Below are 17127 nucleotides of genomic sequence, written 5' to 3' on the forward strand. Positions count from 1 at the left end.
GGTCGATCACAATTTTTTCTTCCCAATTATGTCAGTTGAGAGTCATTCATTCCGTTATTCAGTCATTCAACAAAATAATATTAATTTATTTGAGCAGATAAGTGTCGCAGGAAAAGAATCTTCGTGGTGTCCGGTCAGCTCAGCCCCCTGAAGGGGAGCATGCTTGTCACACATGCCGCCCTGTGTCCCCCTGCCTCTGGCGGTGGCTCCCATGGCGTCACCTGTGCTCTCTGTGCCTTGGGGGCTCCCACCGGGTGTCGTAACTTCCGAGGCAGTTACCAGGACGTTGTTTACACCCGTGCTTATTTTATAAAAAACTGAGTGATAAGCTGGCACCCAGAACCAACTGTGAATTAAAGGAGTCATTATCGTTCACAGAGAAGGTAAGCCTCCCATTTATCTAACGAAGTTTTCTGAGTTTATTTGGAATCAGGTGAGAGCAGAAAATATACTCTATGCCCAAGATACTAGTGCTGTGTTCTAAACTCCCATCCCTGTCTGTGAAGAGAGAAGCCACTGTCATAGCAACACAAACGGTCAACCTCTCAATCCTTAGCTGTTTCCTTCGGGTTAATCTTTGAAACCGTAAGTGCCCAATTCTCACTGTAGATCTAAAAATAATAGCTGATTTTCTAAGATGCAGTGACAGGTGAATCCATTTACTGGCGGGCCATCCACATCTCCAGAGAATGAGGGCAACCCTGTGATCACAGCAACTCAGCCCCGGCGCCTAGAACACAGCTGGTTTCCTAACGAGAAGACAGGCAGAGAAAATCGCAGTGTTCAGGATGAACATTTCAGCTGATTCGAGTCCCACCAGGATAAACTCTGCCATCTAATTACAAAGTATTCATGTTTTTAAGATTTGAAAAAAAAAATCTTACTCATTACCTAACTTGAAGGAGATTCAACTTCTTTCCCAACCTGATATCTTGAGTTTTGAGACCATCCTAGAATCTCCCCTTTCATTAAAACCAATACCATTTAAAATGCGTTTTTCCTTCAGTTCTCTCTCCTCTACAGGGTTTCTCACCCTGCAGCTCACAGCTACTCCTCACGTAGTCTCTCTGATTTTTAGGGCCTCATTTACCCTTACAATATATCATAAGGTGTCATGAGACCAGCTCGATCGCACTTCAAAACTGGAAACCTCATTTAAATGTGGTTCAAGATGTTCTGCTCGGTGCCTCCATGGCTGGCTTTCAGCGCGTCTGCGCACCGTGCTGTTTCTAAGCACTGATGGACGGCTATCTTCACTGAGGTGACGCTGGGCTCCAGAGGTGGGCGTGCAGCTCTCCTCTCCTCCCCAGCTCTCTCCGACCCCTCCCTGTCCCCATCAGTGGTGGTGGGAGCACTTGGCCAGTGGGCCCGTGTAGCCCCTTCACACTCTTCGCCAAATGCTGAGCAGTGATTGGCAGGACCAGTCCTCTGAAGGGGCTGATTTCTCTGCTGGGGAGGCTACCTGTCCAACCTCGGCAGCACCAGGGAAGGCAAGACATCAAAGCTGCCACAGCTGGGAGAGGCTTGTGGGTCAGGGTGAGAAGCTTCCTGCAGCAGAAGGTTCTGGAAGCTCCATTTGGAGGTGGGGGTACTGAACCCCTCCAGGACCAGCCCCAGATGGAGGGGCCAACATGACAGCACCAGTTTCCCTAGAGGAGAGAACAGCCCATAAGGGGTCTCAAGGAGCCCACTCTTCTGGTATTAAAAGTATCTGAAATCTGAACCACCCATATCTTGAAATGAAGATCAATAACCCTGTTATCAAGTTGTAATGGAAACACCTGCTGAACCAAAACTGTTCTCTTCTTCTCCAAGAGATATGTGTTGAACCAAAATTTCTCACTGAATAAACATTCAGTTAAAAACAAAAGATAATTTTCTGTAAGCCATAACCCTCAAAAGTAGAAAGAACGGGATAGCTGGCAAAGCAAAGTGTAAGCTGTAGGAACAGTTCTCCCTCGAGATCAGAAGCTTTCTCAGCAAGTGAACTATGAGCACGGCCACAGTCAGCTCCGCTGGCCTGCACACGGTCCTCTCCTGGCCACACGTACACACATTTGTCAACCGAGACAAAAGCGAGCCCACAGTGCTTTTCTGGATACAAAATTTATACCTCAGACAACGACCCTGCTCAGCAAAGTCTTTTCAGAGTCCACGTAAGAGACGATCCAAGATTGTCCGAGGAGAGCAGAGGTAGTAGAAGGAAACACTGGAGTGAGTTCACACATAGAGTGACGGCCTCTGACCACTGTAAAGACGGCTGTTCAGCAGCTGGAAGGAGTTTTACAAAATATAGTCTCAGTGCAGCAGTTCTGCCACGGGTTTACTTTGTTCTTTGAAAACTTACCCCAAAGGATTATTTTCTGTTTTTTTTGTTTGTTTGCTTGTTTGTTTGCGGTACGCGGGCCTCTCACTACTGTGGCCTCTCCCATTGCGGAGCACAGGCTCCGGACGCACAGGCTCAGTGGCCATGGCTCACGGGCCCAGCCGCTCTGCAGCATGTGGGATCCTCCCGGACCGGGGCACGAACCCGTTTCCCCTACATCATCAGGCGGACTTTCAACCACTGCGCCACCAGGGAAGCCCTATTTTCTGTTTTTAATGACACTTTCTTAATCTTTACATAACATTTAGTTTGTTGTTTTCTGAACAATATCCTTGAAAAGTGTAGCTAGGTGTACAATTTGAGGTTGACAGTTATTTTCTTTCAGCGCCTTCAAGATCCTTATTCCATTGTCTTCTGGCCTCTCTTGTTCTTGAGAAGTTGGCTTCAAATGGTCTTTGTAGGTAAGATGCCTTTGCTCCAGATGTTTTTAAGATTGCTCTTTCGCTTTCGTATTTTCAGTTGTAGCGCAGTGCATTTTGGTGCAGACTTATTTTTATTTATTCTGTTCAGGATTCATGTCTTCAGTCTGATATGTAATGTCTTATATCAGTTCTGGAATTTCTCGGCCATAATCTCCACATATTTCCTCCCTCTCATTTCCTCCCCCTTTCTCTTCTGAGTCTTATTAAATGTATGTTGGACCTTCTCATTCTATTCTTTATGTCTTTTAACCTCTCTATCATACTTTCAATCTTGATGTCTTTGCACTGTATTTTGAGGGTTTTTTTACTCATTTCCAGCTTCCAGTTTGGTAATTCCCTCTTTGTCAGTGTCTAACCTACTTTTTACCTCAGAGTGGTTTATTCAATGACTGTGTTTTATTTGTTTTTCCTAAAAAAAACCCCAAAACTGTTTAAAATGGTATTTTAATCTCTACTTAAAGTTTTCATGCTTTCCTTTAATAATTAAAAACTTTAATATTTATTTCCAGTTTTACTGAGATATGATTTGAATATAACACTGTGTAAGACTGAGGTGTACAACATACAACATGTTGCACATTTTAATCTCATATACTGCAAGATGATTACCACCATAGCATTTGCTAACGCCTCCATTAGGTCACATAATTACTGTTTATTTTTCTTTTTTGTGGTGACAATGTTTAAGATCTACTCTCTTAGTGACTCTCTCTCTCTCTCTCTTTTTTTGAATTATAACTGACATACAGTATTATACTGGTTCCAGTTGTTCAACACAGTCATTCAGTTCTTAACAACTTTCTTTAATCACTATGCTGTACATAAGGTTACTCAGAACTTATTCATCTTCCTACTAAAAGTCTTTAATTAATTTAAATGTACTTATTACATTTTGAGGTGTCCAGCGTGGAAACAGCTGCTGGGAGGTGCTGGCTTCCCCTGGCTGCCCTCCCGTCCCACACGGGCTTCCAGGGTGACCTCTCTCTTTTTGTACCTGTGGAGCCTTGAGAAGACAGGACACACCCTGGGCTCAGGAAGCCTCCGAGGAAACAGCTAAGTCACAATGGAGCTAGTTCACCGTCTCAGAGTTTCTACCTTCTTCTCACCCCTCGTTGGGTGGAGGTCAGGAAGGTACTGAACAGCGCCCCCCCGCCCCTCCCCCCCACCGGATACATCAAGCACTGGGGGAGCGTCATGGGGTAAGGGGATGGTGAAAGGTGCAGAGATGTTCTTCCTTTTCAGGAGAAAACCTCCCTATCTCAGACTAGTGGAAAGAGCTGTGCTGTGCATCCTTAAAGAGTGTTAGCAACACTCTTTTCTGTGTTTCTACAAACTCGAACCAGGCCAGTAAGGGTCCTGCAAACCACTGTTGACCACAAAGCCTAGAAGAAGAGCATCCTGCAGAGAGACCACTGCAAGTTTTCCTTTCCTTCCTGACCATGAGCGGTACCCCGAGCCCCGCGGCCGTGAGCAGAGGGGTGTGTGCCATTTCGGGGCAGGTGCTAAGACACAGGGGCGCCCACCCTTTGCTCATGCCTCCCCTCTGGCAGCTGCGTGCAGATGGCGGTTAATTTACAGGACAGCAGAGCCTGGGTGCTTGAATCACCTCATGGATGAGAGCCACCCAACAACAAGAACACCCATCTTAGGCTGTAATGAGAGAGAAATAAACTACCATTGTGCTACAGCAATTGAACTTTTGAGGGTCTATTTTCTAGCACAGGGGAGACTCAACACATCACACACGTGACTTTATCAGGAGGAGGTCCCGAACACCTTGCATTATAAAGATCTCCTTAGAGTCTCTGTACACTCCTACTTTTCATCATTGGTGGTGAGAATTACCCCTAATTAAAAAGATAATAATGCGACTCTAGCCCCTGGTAGAATTCATCATCAACTTCAAAGCAGCGTCATGGGCTCTAATGCAGTTGGACCGAATTACCCAGGAAAGTGTCAACACAGACATGGCAGGGGAGTGGGGGACGAGCCAGCGAGATGACAGCGACACTGCGGACGCTCTGCTTGGGCTCCAGGGAGACACGTCTCACCTGACTCCCGTGTCTGGCCCCGCACGGACTCGCTCCAGGGCCCGGCCGGCCCTCGTCTCACCTGACTCCCGTGTCCGGCCCCGCACGGGCGCCCTCCAGGGCCCGGCCGGCCCTCGTCTCACCTGACTCCCATGTCCGGCCCCGCACGGACGCGCTCCAGGGCCTGGCCGGCCCTCGTCTCACCTGACTCCCGTGTCCGGCCCCGCACGGCCGCGCTCCAGGGCCCGGCCCCGATGGCGTTGAAGGCCTGCATCTGCAGCTCGTACTCCGTCCATTCCTCCAGCCCCTCGACCGTGAGCTCCCTCTCCAGCCGGTCGCTGATGACTTGGGCCAGCACAGTGGACGGGAGGTCGGGGCGCCAGCACGTAACTCTGTAGCCCACGGACTCGGGGTTCCCATTGTACTGTGAGTCGGGCAGTGGCTGGAAGTGGACAACAGTCCGCGGTGAGCCAAGGTCTTGGAGCCGCCCCCCGTGCGGGTCTCCACGCACGGGCCTGTCTTAGGGGGCCAAGTCCACGGAAAAGATATTCTGGGGTGAATATTCTTATGACCTTTATTCTACTTTCCCCTGGAACTTTTCTTCTGCTAATTAAATGAAGTCCTGTCAGTAACTTTGGCTGGACATAATTTCTTTTAATACATTTCAGCTTAATTTTGTGGGGAAATGTTCTGATTCAATATCAACCTGGCTCTCTTACAAATACTGAGCATTGGTTCCGTATCAACCTGGCTTAAGGACTTAACAGATTCAGCCTGTAGGGCCATCGGCTTTCCTCCCCAAAGAATATTCCTCGGTTCCAAGAAGCCAATGAGTCATGCTACTAATTAATAAGACAGCTGGGGCTGGTCTGAGATCCAACACCGACTGTAAAATGCAATACTTTCTGGTTTAATGATGAGATTACTTTTGACCGGGACAAGGCAAGACTAGGAAATGACTAAGCTCTGGGCTCCCACGCAGGCCCCCCACCTCCCAACTCACCACCCAGCGGAGCCGCAGGCTGGTCTCGCTTGCGGTTCGGACAGTGATGCTGGTGGGGGCCACGTCCGGGGGGGCCTGCAGGGTCTGGATGACCCGGGAGGACTGACTGAAGGGGCTGGCGCCGACGACATTCACCTGCTTCATTCGGAACCTGGAAGCAAAGCCGACGACTGGAGTTACTCTGCACAAGAGGTAATGTGCAAGGAGGGAAACCTGCCCACAACTTCCGGGGGTACGGGGTGGGCGGGGGCGCATATGTGTCTGCCTGCGTCACAGAGGCCATTGCTCAAGGCCGCACTCTTTCCACCTGGTTTCATTAAAACTGTGAATTACATAGATGGCCTCTTTCCCTAAAAGCCTCCACAGAATGGTAAACGCACCGCAACTCAGCAATTTCCCATTCCAAGGGAAGCATGACTGGATGGGTTATGTGGCCAGAATCTGTGCCATCAGATGCCCTTGGCTGGTTCAAGTTTAGGGCGAGACCAGGGGATTAGAGCTCAAGTAGCTCTTTAACGGAAGTGGAATGTCACAATGTCGCTACCAGATGACAGCTTTGAAATTCCAGCGTCTCTTAATGACCAAGGGTGCCCTGCAACCCATTCTCTGTTGGTTCAGGAGAGAAGCAACGGCCCCAGAGTCCACACCCTGCGACTCTCACCCCATCACTGACTTGCCTTTTTCCTTATCTATAGAACGAGGGTGGAATTAGATGTCCTTTAAAGTCGATGCTAATGTTCTCAGTTTTTATCTCTTCTTTATTAATATGTACAACTATTCGAATTGAACTTATATACCAGAAGAATATCCCAAGTAGACACACATATTAATTATAGGGGCTTCCTAAATTTACGTGATTTTAAGACAGGGACACTGATCTCTAATCACACTTTCTGAGCTCTGAAATAACTATATAGCTTATATAATTTCACATGGCAAGTCTTGCATCCCAACAGGTCATTTTATGCTGAATGTTTTTCTCTAAAAACAAGTGTATCTTGATTCATCTGCTCTAATCTTAGGAAGGATGTTAAAATGAATGTAAGTTAAACAGCATCTCTCATTAGGTTTTTTTTAAAAAAACCCTAAGTTTGGGATCGTACTGAAAAAGCGTTCTTCGTAAAGATGTAATTTCACCTTTTACTCCCTGAATTTGTCATTCTTAGTCTTTTGTTCCCCGATCTTATGAAATGTATCCATCCTGGCAGAACAGTGACTTTATCAAACTCAGCATCTGGTGATAACTGGAAATTCCACCTCCTTCAGTGACCTTATGGGGAGTCACCATGTCTCTAACAGCCCATGATCACCCCACCCTTTGTAAAGGCCAAGGATGTATTGCCTGGATACGTTTCAGGGTCAAGGAGCAAAGGTTAAATGGCACATTAAGTGCTTGATTAGTGCTAGTCCTGGGCGGGGAGGGGGAACAGAAGGGTATTCTGAGGATGTCTGCTTCGTGTACACACAGCACGGTAATGGTCCCCAGAGGTCGTGGACTTTTGTAAAGAAAAGCACCACATCTCCAACCATGTGGGTCTTGGCTACTAAGCCTAATATACCAGCCATGCTGCTGGCTGCCTGGCCAGCGACGTTGGTGGTAGGGACGTGGCTGACCTATCATCGGGTACCATCTCCCTGGAATAACACTCCACCGTGTCTCGTGCCCCAGAAGGTTCAATTTACTGTTATGGCCACCTGGAAGTGTCTCGCTTGCACTCATGCAGCTAGGTTTCACTGCTGCAGACAGGGGCCACCTGTGGGGGGCACCCCCTCCTCGTGTGGGGCTCATGGCCTGCCGCTCTCACCTGTAATGAGTGTAGGGCGTGAGGTTCGGGATCTCCAGCGTCTGGGCGTCAGGCTCGTTCTCCTCTTCGTAGAGGGTGACCCACTCCTCCTCGTCGCCGATGGCTCCAACCTGGGGAAGGGAGGTCTTGGGACCGGCTGGACGACACAGGGCGGAGGCTGCCATTCATGTACGTGCTGCCGCCCCGTGTCCCCCACGAGTGGGGCGAGTTGAGTCCTGTGTGTGCACACCCCCAGCTTGGGCCTCTGAGACGTGGGCTTCTCTGTCCCTGCCACTGGGTCTGGGGGGTTTCAGTCACCAGCTCACAGTCAGGACCTGGGCACAACTGCCCGAGCGCTCTGAGACCGCGGGTGCAGGAGAGGACCTGGCCGTCGGGTCCTTCATTCCTGCTGAAGGGATAACTCGTCAGAGAAGGCCTGCCCAGGACCCCACGGGACCTGGGTGGCCGGGTGTCCTCATGGAGGCTTCAGAGCCGTTTCCACTGCAGCTGAGCAGGGGGCTCAGTCTTTCCCACTCCCACCCTGACCCCTTCTGCCCAAACACACACCAAAGACACCGCCGCTGGCCGGGACACTGGAGGTCCTTCCACAGGGGACTCGCTGCTGCCCTGGGAACCAGCTGAGGTGGTAAAGACCCGCCTTGGGGCACAGCTGACCCCTTTCCAAGTGGGGCGCCCTGCCTGCCCTCTGGTCCTGCCCAGTGATCCACCTCCTGCTGATTTTATTCCCCGTCCGTGAACTTCCCGTCCAGTTGGCTGCCCTGGAGGTATTGTCATGTGGCTCTGACCCTTCCAGGACCACCCAGCCTGCCCCCGAGCCACACCTCTCGTGATTCTCGCCACCTTCTGAGGCAGCTTCTAATTCTGCCTGCCCCAGTCTCTCTGCCCCACTCGCGCCACCTTGCAGAGCCCTGGGGCCTGTCCCAGCGAGAGAACAACGGGGGGACACGAGTCACCACCAGCCAGGGAAGCCTCTGAGTTCTCTTCAGGTCCCTGCATCCCTGTCCCAGGCAGGCTGGCAGGTGGTCATGGGAGGGTGGCACGAGAATTCAAACGACCTTGGTAAACTGGAGAAATGGACGCGGAGGACGAGAGGGGGACAGCAAACACGGGGCCGGGTGGCACGAGTCCCCAAGAAACTGAATGCAAAACTCCAAATACCCTTGACTAAGCATGTCAAGGCTTGGCATGCTTGGCATGAAAAGGCTTGGCAGCTCCTCAAAAACCTAGGATCACCACGTGACCCAGAAGTTTCACCACTGGGTCTACACCCAGAAGAAGTGCAAACTGGTTCTCTCACAAGTCCTTGTACACACACGTTCACGGCTGCTCTGCTCACAGCAGCCAAGGGAAGAAGCAGCATGAGTGCCCATCAAGGGATGATGGAGAAGCAAACCGTGGTGCGGCCGCAGGATGGACACCACTCAGCCGAGGGAAGGGGGGGCCCTGACACCCGCTACCGCGCGGGCGGGCCTCGAACGCGTGATGTGGAGAGGCCAGACCCCAAAGGCCACGTACTGTATGATTCCATTTCATAAAATATGCAGAACAGGTAAACCCATAGACACAGAATGCAGACGGGTGGGCGCCAGGGGCTGGGGGAGGTGGGGAAGGGGAGTGGCAGCCTGACGGGCACGGGGGGGCTGGGTGGAGCCCCGGAAAGGTTTCGGAACTAGACGGAGGTGGTGGGGGCATGCTGCAGAGGCGCCAACTCGTGAACCGTACAGGCTGACACGGTTCACTTTACGTTTATCATGATTTCACCTCGGTTAGAAAGCATCAAAATAAAATATGGATGACCAGCCAAAAACATATGGCAGGGAAAGAGCAGGAGGTCAGAGCGGGTCATGAGCCTGGGAGTCAGCAAAGCAGCGAGCCGCTGAAGTGACAGCGGGAGGATGCGGCCGGAGTCCAGGGCCCTGCGCCGAGGGGGCCCGCTCTCCGCATCCTCAGTGCGGGACCCCACAGAAACGGCCGCGGGTTGGCTGTGGGGCTTTTGCTCTGATGAGTGTAACCTACAAGTGCAGGGCGGGGACACCCGAGGTCACAACCCCCCGCCCCCAGCAGCGCTCTGGCTCCTTTTTAAAAGACCTGGATTTGAATGGAGGCCGCGTTCTGGGGGCTCAGGTGGGTGCCGCATGTCTCCGCGGACCCCGCCTGCCGCTTTCCCTGCGGGCCCAGCCGTCATGACCTAATGGCGTCATACAGTCCCAAACGCCCGCACGTCCGCAAAACGCACCCAGTCCCCTGCTCCTTCACGCGGCCGGCAAGCTCCTTCGGGTCTGGGCAGCACCAGGCCTTTGGGAAGCCTCCATGAACGGGACCCCCTCTCCCCCCACTATCCCCCAACCCCCCCACAAGCTGCCAGAAGGCGATGTTCTAATCCTGTGCTGTGCCGGCACCTTCCACGTGCCCCAGCGCAGGGCTGATCACGCCCAGTTCTCACTCAAACACACAGCGCGTGTCGAAGATTTACGCTGCTCACGGATGAGGGAGCCAGCAGGTGCGAAGGTGGTTCAGAGGAGGGCACCCGAGGCGGAGTCTGGTCAGTGCAGGGAAGGAGGCCGCACGGAGACGGCAACGAGAGACGGGAAACCGGTTAGAAGAGCAGCACAGCGGCAACCTCTGGGTTTGCGGCTTCTACAGGTTTGCACCTCGCTTTACAGGGTCTGGGCCAAATCCTAAATAGTAAGTCAAACACAGTCAGGGTCCTTAAGGCAGAGGAGCCTTAGGCAGACTTAAGGCTCTCGTTCTGGCTGGCGCCCGCAACCTCCGGCCCGCCGGGGCCGGCCTACCTCCTGCTTTGTAAATAAAGTCTCACTGGCACACGGCCTCGCTCACCGGTTCGTGTACGGCCGGCCCCACGTTCATGCTCGCACAGCGGAGCCGCGAAGCTGCAGCAGAGCCCCCCCGGCCCCCAAACCTACGTGCTTACCACATGACCTACCCTGCCCGCGTCCCGCCACAGGGCACACGGTGTGTCTTCCGCCTCCTCCCGAGGCGTCTTCCACGCTTGCTGTCACTTGTCCCACGAGCCCCCGAGGTGGGTGCAGGGTCTGACTCGCCACTGGAGCCCCAGCACCTCCCCCAGGGTCCAGCCCAAACTTGGGGCCCGACCCGTTGGTTTAACACACGAATGAACACACAGACAAACATGTGCGTGACTTCCAAGGCAGTACTGAAAACGGGCTGCCTGGCACTGAGCTCCAGAAACAAATTATTACCGAAAACATGGTTGTGGTTCTAGACCTCGGCGGCGGCGGGGGTTAAATTTCTACAATAAGAGGTTTACATTTGGATCTAAAGAGACAGGAGCCTTCTCAGTAGGAAGGGGAGTCCTGTGATCCCTGCTGGGCTCCTCGGGCTCTCTGTGTGGATTTCAAGACCATCACGACGGACTTTCTAGAAGCAAGAGGCCACTCCCTATGATGCGAGTGTGGCGGGATTCTTTAAAGATAAAACAAACCAGAGCTCCGTGGGGAGGCTGGGATTCTAACAAATTTTTTCCCTTCTTTTTCTTTTAAAGCTAGCAAACAGCACTTTACGATACTTATTACAAGAGCAGAAATGCCACGCATTTCAAATGTCACTCAGCGGGGGTGGTCATTAGGACCCACCAGGGAGCCCGCTGTCCTCTGCTAAAGCCCCAGGGGAGGCTGCCCCACTGCCCACCTCCACGGGAGGGCTCTGGGCGGCCGCTCCCACGGCCGGCCTGCACTTGGCGCCTTCAGACACGCCTGATCTTTTAGTTCCTGGGGTCCTAGACCCCGCCAGCCTTGCCAAGTGGTTTTTCCATCAGAGCCTGAGTTGCCATGGCCGCCGTTGTCATGATGAGCTCGGCACCCGGAGGCCAGGGATCAGTGGCCACTCAGAGGACAGGCATTAACCTGGTCCACAAGGTAACTGCACGCGGAGAGGAAGCCCGTGGACCTGCAGCCGCGCAGGGGGAGGATGAGCCGGACGGGGAGGGCGGGGGGCAGCAGCTCCCCGTTCGTCCAGAGCTAAGGAGAGGGGGAAAGATGCTCCGAGACTCCACGCTACGGACAGCTGCCAAACCCCGGTGTCGGCAGGAAAACCTGCCTGCCCAGCAACCTGCACAGCTCCCGCGTCCCCTCGGGCTCTGGGCTGTGTCCCCACGCCTGAGCCAGTGGAGCCTCCCAGGGAGCCCCGGACAGCTGGGGCCCCTCTGCGTGGCACTGCTGGCAGATCGATGTACAGCCAGGAGGGACTCAGGGTGGACAGGGCTCGAGGCCAGCTCCCAAAAAGTCTGGACAGCCTGCAGCCCTCGTGAGCTGGCGGGGGCGGGGCGGGGTGCCCCTGGCACTGACTGAGCTTTCCTGCTCCGAAGCAGCCAGAAGCAGGGTCCCCGCCCTCCCCATCCTCCCCACTACCTTGCTAGTTGCTTATTCGTTTACTTTGTAACTATCTAACACTCTTCTTATCTTCAGAGGCAGGAGAGTTGTGAAGTGACCATTTGGTCCTCGGCCTTAAACGTTCCTCCATCTCAAATGCTGCTCTCCTGGGTCTGTGACCCTGGGCACTCCTGGTCCCCTCTGGCTTTGCAGCCACCTCTCCTCTGCTTCCTCCTTTGCCCGCAGTGGCCCCTAAACGACGTCTCTCCCGGGTCTGTCCCGGCCCCTCCTTTCTCCCCTCAGCAGTGGCCTCCTTCCTCCTGGCATCTGGCATCCCTCCATGAGGCCGTCTCAGACCCCGGCCTTCGTGCCTCCTGACCGCGGGAGGACAGTCCTGCTTCCAGCCTCTGAGCCAGGGCCTCCCTCCCGACGCCTGCTGTCCCCCCACCCTGCCCGATGCTGGGAGGCCCCTCGGCCTCTCTTACCTTCACTTGATTTCACTGACAGGACCCCAGTTTAGAAGCTCCTGACCTATTTGGATAGTCAAGCTCAGTGACTTAAAAGAAAAGAAAGACATCTCTTAGAAAAGCCTCTCTTCCTTAAAACAGACCAAAGGTTCAGGGCTGCCGGCTAGCCTGCCCTTGGGTCCAGTCGTGGCCAATGGCCTAGCGAGTCTGCTAGAAAGTCACAGGTCAAATGGAGCCCCCGGCTGTTGATCTCAGGAAGGACTCCCTTCCCCATCGGTCACCCTACACAGCCCAGCCTACAATGCCCACAACACTCAGGCCTCAGAAATTTCTGGGCCTCACCTGTTGCGGCCATAAAGTGAGGGACCGGGTCATCATCCAGTTCGGATGGCACACGGCTTCACCCACCGGCCCAGGCTCCACTGAACGGCCCTCACTGTCCGCAGACTCGAGGCCGACCCCCCAGTCTTACCTCCCCCAACGTGCGCCTGGGTTTTTGCCACCTTATTCACATCCCCCCTGAAATATCCTTCTAGGAACCAGTTTTTCCATAAAGTCCTCCCGCACCCAAGAAGAGGCTTCTCCTGGAAGCCACCTGTGCACGCACGACTGTCCCTGCACTGGGGGCCCCTGGGGGCCTGCCTCCCTTGAGTCTGTGGGCCCCCTGTGCCTGGCCTAAGCCCCGCACCCAAGAGCAGCTCCACGATGCCGGGCGGCTCAGGACCGCTCTCGGCACCCCGCCCGCCCTCCAGCCGCAGTCTCTGTTCTGCCGTGGGACCCCGGACCCCCGGCTCCTCTCCTGCTCGCCTCGACAGCGAGGCTGGCCTCCTCCGTGTCCGTCACGAGTGTTGGGGGGATGGCATCTGTGTCTGTCCCTTCTCTCCTGTCAGACACGAAGCCTCTCAAGGACAAACAGGACTGCCCACGCCGTCCTGCACCCCGTGTCGGGATTTCATGCCACTTTCTAAGATCGTGCAGTGCCGGCGAGGATTGGACCCCATCACTCATGGAGTGGGGTGTGTGTGGAGGGTCGAGAAAGGGACTGGAACACCAGAACCGGCCCAACACATGCTCGTGTGATGCGGGGACCTGGCCTTGGGGCTCCGAAGTGAAGGTCCATCGGGAGACTCTGCTGGGGTGAAGCGTGTGGAGTGCCCAGACACCCTGGCACGTGTTCAGAGACCAGGAGATGTGGGCTCTCGCCGGCGTTTTCAGACACAAACAATCTCCACCCTTAGTAAAGGTGCTGCAGGCTGCTCACACCGGCTCCTGCCTCACCTCTGGTCTCGGCTCCCATCACCACCTGCTCACACGGGGCCCGACCACGCAGCTGCTCAGCCCTCACCACACATGTATCAGCCACAGTTCTAGTTTCTGTATTTCATGCCCTGACATCCGGGGCCTGGCTGACCCAGCTGGGACTGCCCCTCCCAGGGCAGCCGGGTCCTAGAGATAACAAACAACTCACCTGTGAGCACACCTTTCCAATGCAAACCAACCAACCCAGAGCCCTCACCCCACCCCCTCCTCCACGGGGCTCCCACACTCTGGACCACTGTCCCCCTGCCCTCATCGCCCAGGGCAGGTACCAGAAAACCAGGGAAGGGCCCTGTGCCCCACAGCCCGCTGGAATGATCCAGACTAGCCAGTCCTCAGCCTGCCCACCCTGCCTTGTCCACTCCTTCCACGGAAACTGCAGTGAAGTCTGTGGTCCACACTGCCCCCCTCTGCCTCCTGGAAGACCCTGGTGCTTCCTCGTGTGGCCCTGCCTGGCATCATGTACCCCTCCTCTCGGGATCTGTGAGTAACAGATGATCCTTTCAGGGAGTTGTGTCTCCTGATCCACTGGCCTCACTCTACCTGAAGAGAAATGGAATTCACATTTTAAAACAGCGGGTCCCATGGCTTTCACTCTGCTATTCTCTCTGCTTGGAATGTCCTGCTCCCCATCAAAATACTGTGCAAGCTTCAAGGCCCAACTTAAAGTTCACCTCCTACATGGAGCCCTCCTTGATTACCCTATTCTGTTACCCGTTTTCTTTCTGATACTGTCTTGGCAACATTTTTTACAACAATTCTCACAAGCCTCATTTTTATTGATTATTACATTACATCTCCATCATCCCTCCCCCATTTCCCTCCAGATTGTGAGTTTCTGGAGGTGGGGACTAAAAGTTTTCCATCTTTGTAATCTAGTATGTAGCATGAATCCTGAAACCTATATGACAGTAGATGCTTAATAAATGTTTGCTGGATCAATGTATGACTAAATGAAACAAGTATAAAACCTAATGACCGGAAAAATGAAACATACAGGCAAATCTAAAATTCCAACCAGAGAATTAGGATGGAAGAATTTTGAGCGGTCCTCAAAAAGGACAGGAAAATATTACTCTCGTAAAATTTAATTTAGTCTGACAGTTGTGATTTATATGTGCATTGACCTCTATTTCTTGAAAATGACATTTGTAGTAAAACGTGTCCCTCGGTTGTACTTGAGCTGTCAATTACACTGCAGTATTTTCTTCTCCTGTCTTATTTTTAAAAGTCCCATAATAGGACCTAAAAGGATCTGACAGACTAATGAAGAAAAAAGCCACTTCAAACCGTTCATCTTGTACAGATTTCCTACGCAAGTTGAGAAATAAAAGAGAAAAGTCGTCATAAGGGTGTTATTATGGACATTCAAGCAAACAATAAACATTTGGAAATATCCGAGTGTATATTTCACTGTCACCTATCCCCTCAGTACCTAAGCGCTCAGGCAGAGGCATTACACCAGAACAGAGCTGAAGCCCGTCTCGGCAAATTTACCCAGATGGCTGGGCCATTGTTGAAGGAGCCATCAGAGAAGTGACAGCCCTCTTATGCATTTGTGACAGACTGTTCAGAAAAAATGTCACTTTTTCTTCCTATTATGAAAAAGAAATTCAACCACAGTCAAGGCTTATTACAATTGAAATGCTGACAGATACTTATCAAAAGGGCCACAAACGGCCCTAATATCCACCCATATCGAGGGAAGGAGGAGAGATACTTAGCAATCAGAAATCCCCAACTCCAGACCTCGAAGTGATGAGATAAAAAGCATCTGGCCTGTGACCCTGCCAGAGACAGAACACACCTTCAGAGGTAGGAGATACATAAACAAAGGATGGAAAGTCTCTACTGGGAAAGGGGACCAGGGACGGCTGGATGCGGGATGGTTTTGGCTCCCTGTGACTAAGCTCCCCCACCAGCAGCTGGACGCCCAGCTGGCTTCTGGCTGCACGAGCTGCTCCTTCCCAGCTGCCCCCACACTGCCCCCACCGGGGACGTGGCCCAGCTTGCTCCTTTGACCGGAGACCCGCACGGAACTCCAGCACCTCCTGTCCGGAGCACCAGCAGGTCGCTGACCTTGGTGGGCCCAGCCTGGGACTGGCCTGGCGGTCGGCTTGACGCTGCAGCATTTTCCCGGGCTGAACCCTGCGCTGTCTCCACAGGCCTGTCCCAGGAACACTCCCGGTGCAAGGACAGTCCTTCCTCGGAGCCACAGCTACTCAAGCAGCTCTCTTTGAGTCCAAATATTTGCCTTGACTTTAATATTTTTATTATGTGCTGTGTTTATTAAGTGCTTAATCAGTGTGAGTCCGGTGCTGAGGCTCTCAAGGCGCTGTTACTCTCCCAACGTTTTCCCGAGGGAGCAAGGCCGTGCCACGTCCCCGTCCCTGTGCCCTTGGCAGCGCAACGGGTCTCCTACGCCTCCAGCAGCCTCGTGCTGAGGACGGATCCTCTCTGATGTGCCCGGTTCCCACTCTGGCACCGTCTTCGCTGGTCAGCCTGTCCCTCCCCGGCCTTCCTGGGGCCACGTACTTCCCGGCAGGTCCCAGCTGGTCCCATCCTGTGAACAGCCAGGCCCAGCTGAGGATGGAACACTGGATGATCCAGGGCAGAGCCGGGCATCTGTGTATCTTGTTCCAGGGAACCTCCGATCTTCCTAAGCCTCGATGTTTCCCAACTTGCTATTTAACACTTTTACGGACTGTTAAAGAGAAAACATCACTGGGAATGCACACACCGCAAAGTGGACCGTTGAGGGCAACATTTCAGAGAGCTGCTCCCCGGATGCGGGCACACCTCCCGTCCTCGCTCTAAAGGAGCGAGGCCTCCCCGGAGGCCTGCGGCCGTCCGCTTCCCCCTCACTTGCCGTGAGGTTCCGGCGCCCTGTTTCTTCCGTAAGTCCCTCTTCCCTCCGCGCTGGAGATGGGGGCACCCAGAGGTCAGCTCGGGACCGGAGCCCACCGGCCCTCGGCACGTGGGGAGTGGGTGCAGGCGTGGATGGAGGAGACGAGGCCTCGGCGGGGCAGGCAGGACCCCCAGCCTGGAGCTCCTGGGCGGCACGCTGGCTGCAAGCCCAGCAGCCTGGGCCTCACCCGTGACAAAGCAAAGTGGACACACACCTGCCAGGACCGTGTTTTCCCGAGAACTCAATGCCAGGAGAGATTTACTGGGAGAGGCCGTGGGGAAACACGGGGCCCCATACACCCCGAAAGCTTTCTCTCGGGCGAGCACGTCAGCAAAAAGAAAAGGAAACAAAGCCTGGCCTTCCACTCTTCAGCCCCTGAGCCGGGCCCTTGGGGGGACGTGTACTTGGAGACAGAGCGTCACTCCACCCCGCACCCCAAG

At 53.6% G+C, this 17127-nt stretch overlaps 1 protein-coding gene across 1 annotated transcript in view; it reads right to left on the reverse strand.

Moving 5' to 3' along the window:
- SDK1 (sidekick cell adhesion molecule 1) overlaps positions 1–17127 on the reverse strand; it is a gene marked incomplete at its 5' end in the record, with an annotated part of 846211 nt that overhangs the window by 104431 nt on the left and 724653 nt on the right. The window contains 3 exons of the mRNA XM_082645911.1: positions 5043–5280; positions 5842–5992; positions 7647–7756. Coding sequence (XP_082502037.1) covers positions 5043–5280; positions 5842–5992; positions 7647–7756 — 499 coding nt within the window. The remainder of the gene's footprint in view (positions 1–5042; positions 5281–5841; positions 5993–7646; positions 7757–17127) is intronic.

This window comes from Mesoplodon mirus (genome assembly GCF_964341445.2).
Source record: "Mesoplodon mirus genome assembly, chromosome: 15".
In the NCBI taxonomy this organism is placed as follows: domain Eukaryota; kingdom Metazoa; phylum Chordata; class Mammalia; order Artiodactyla; family Ziphiidae; genus Mesoplodon; species Mesoplodon mirus.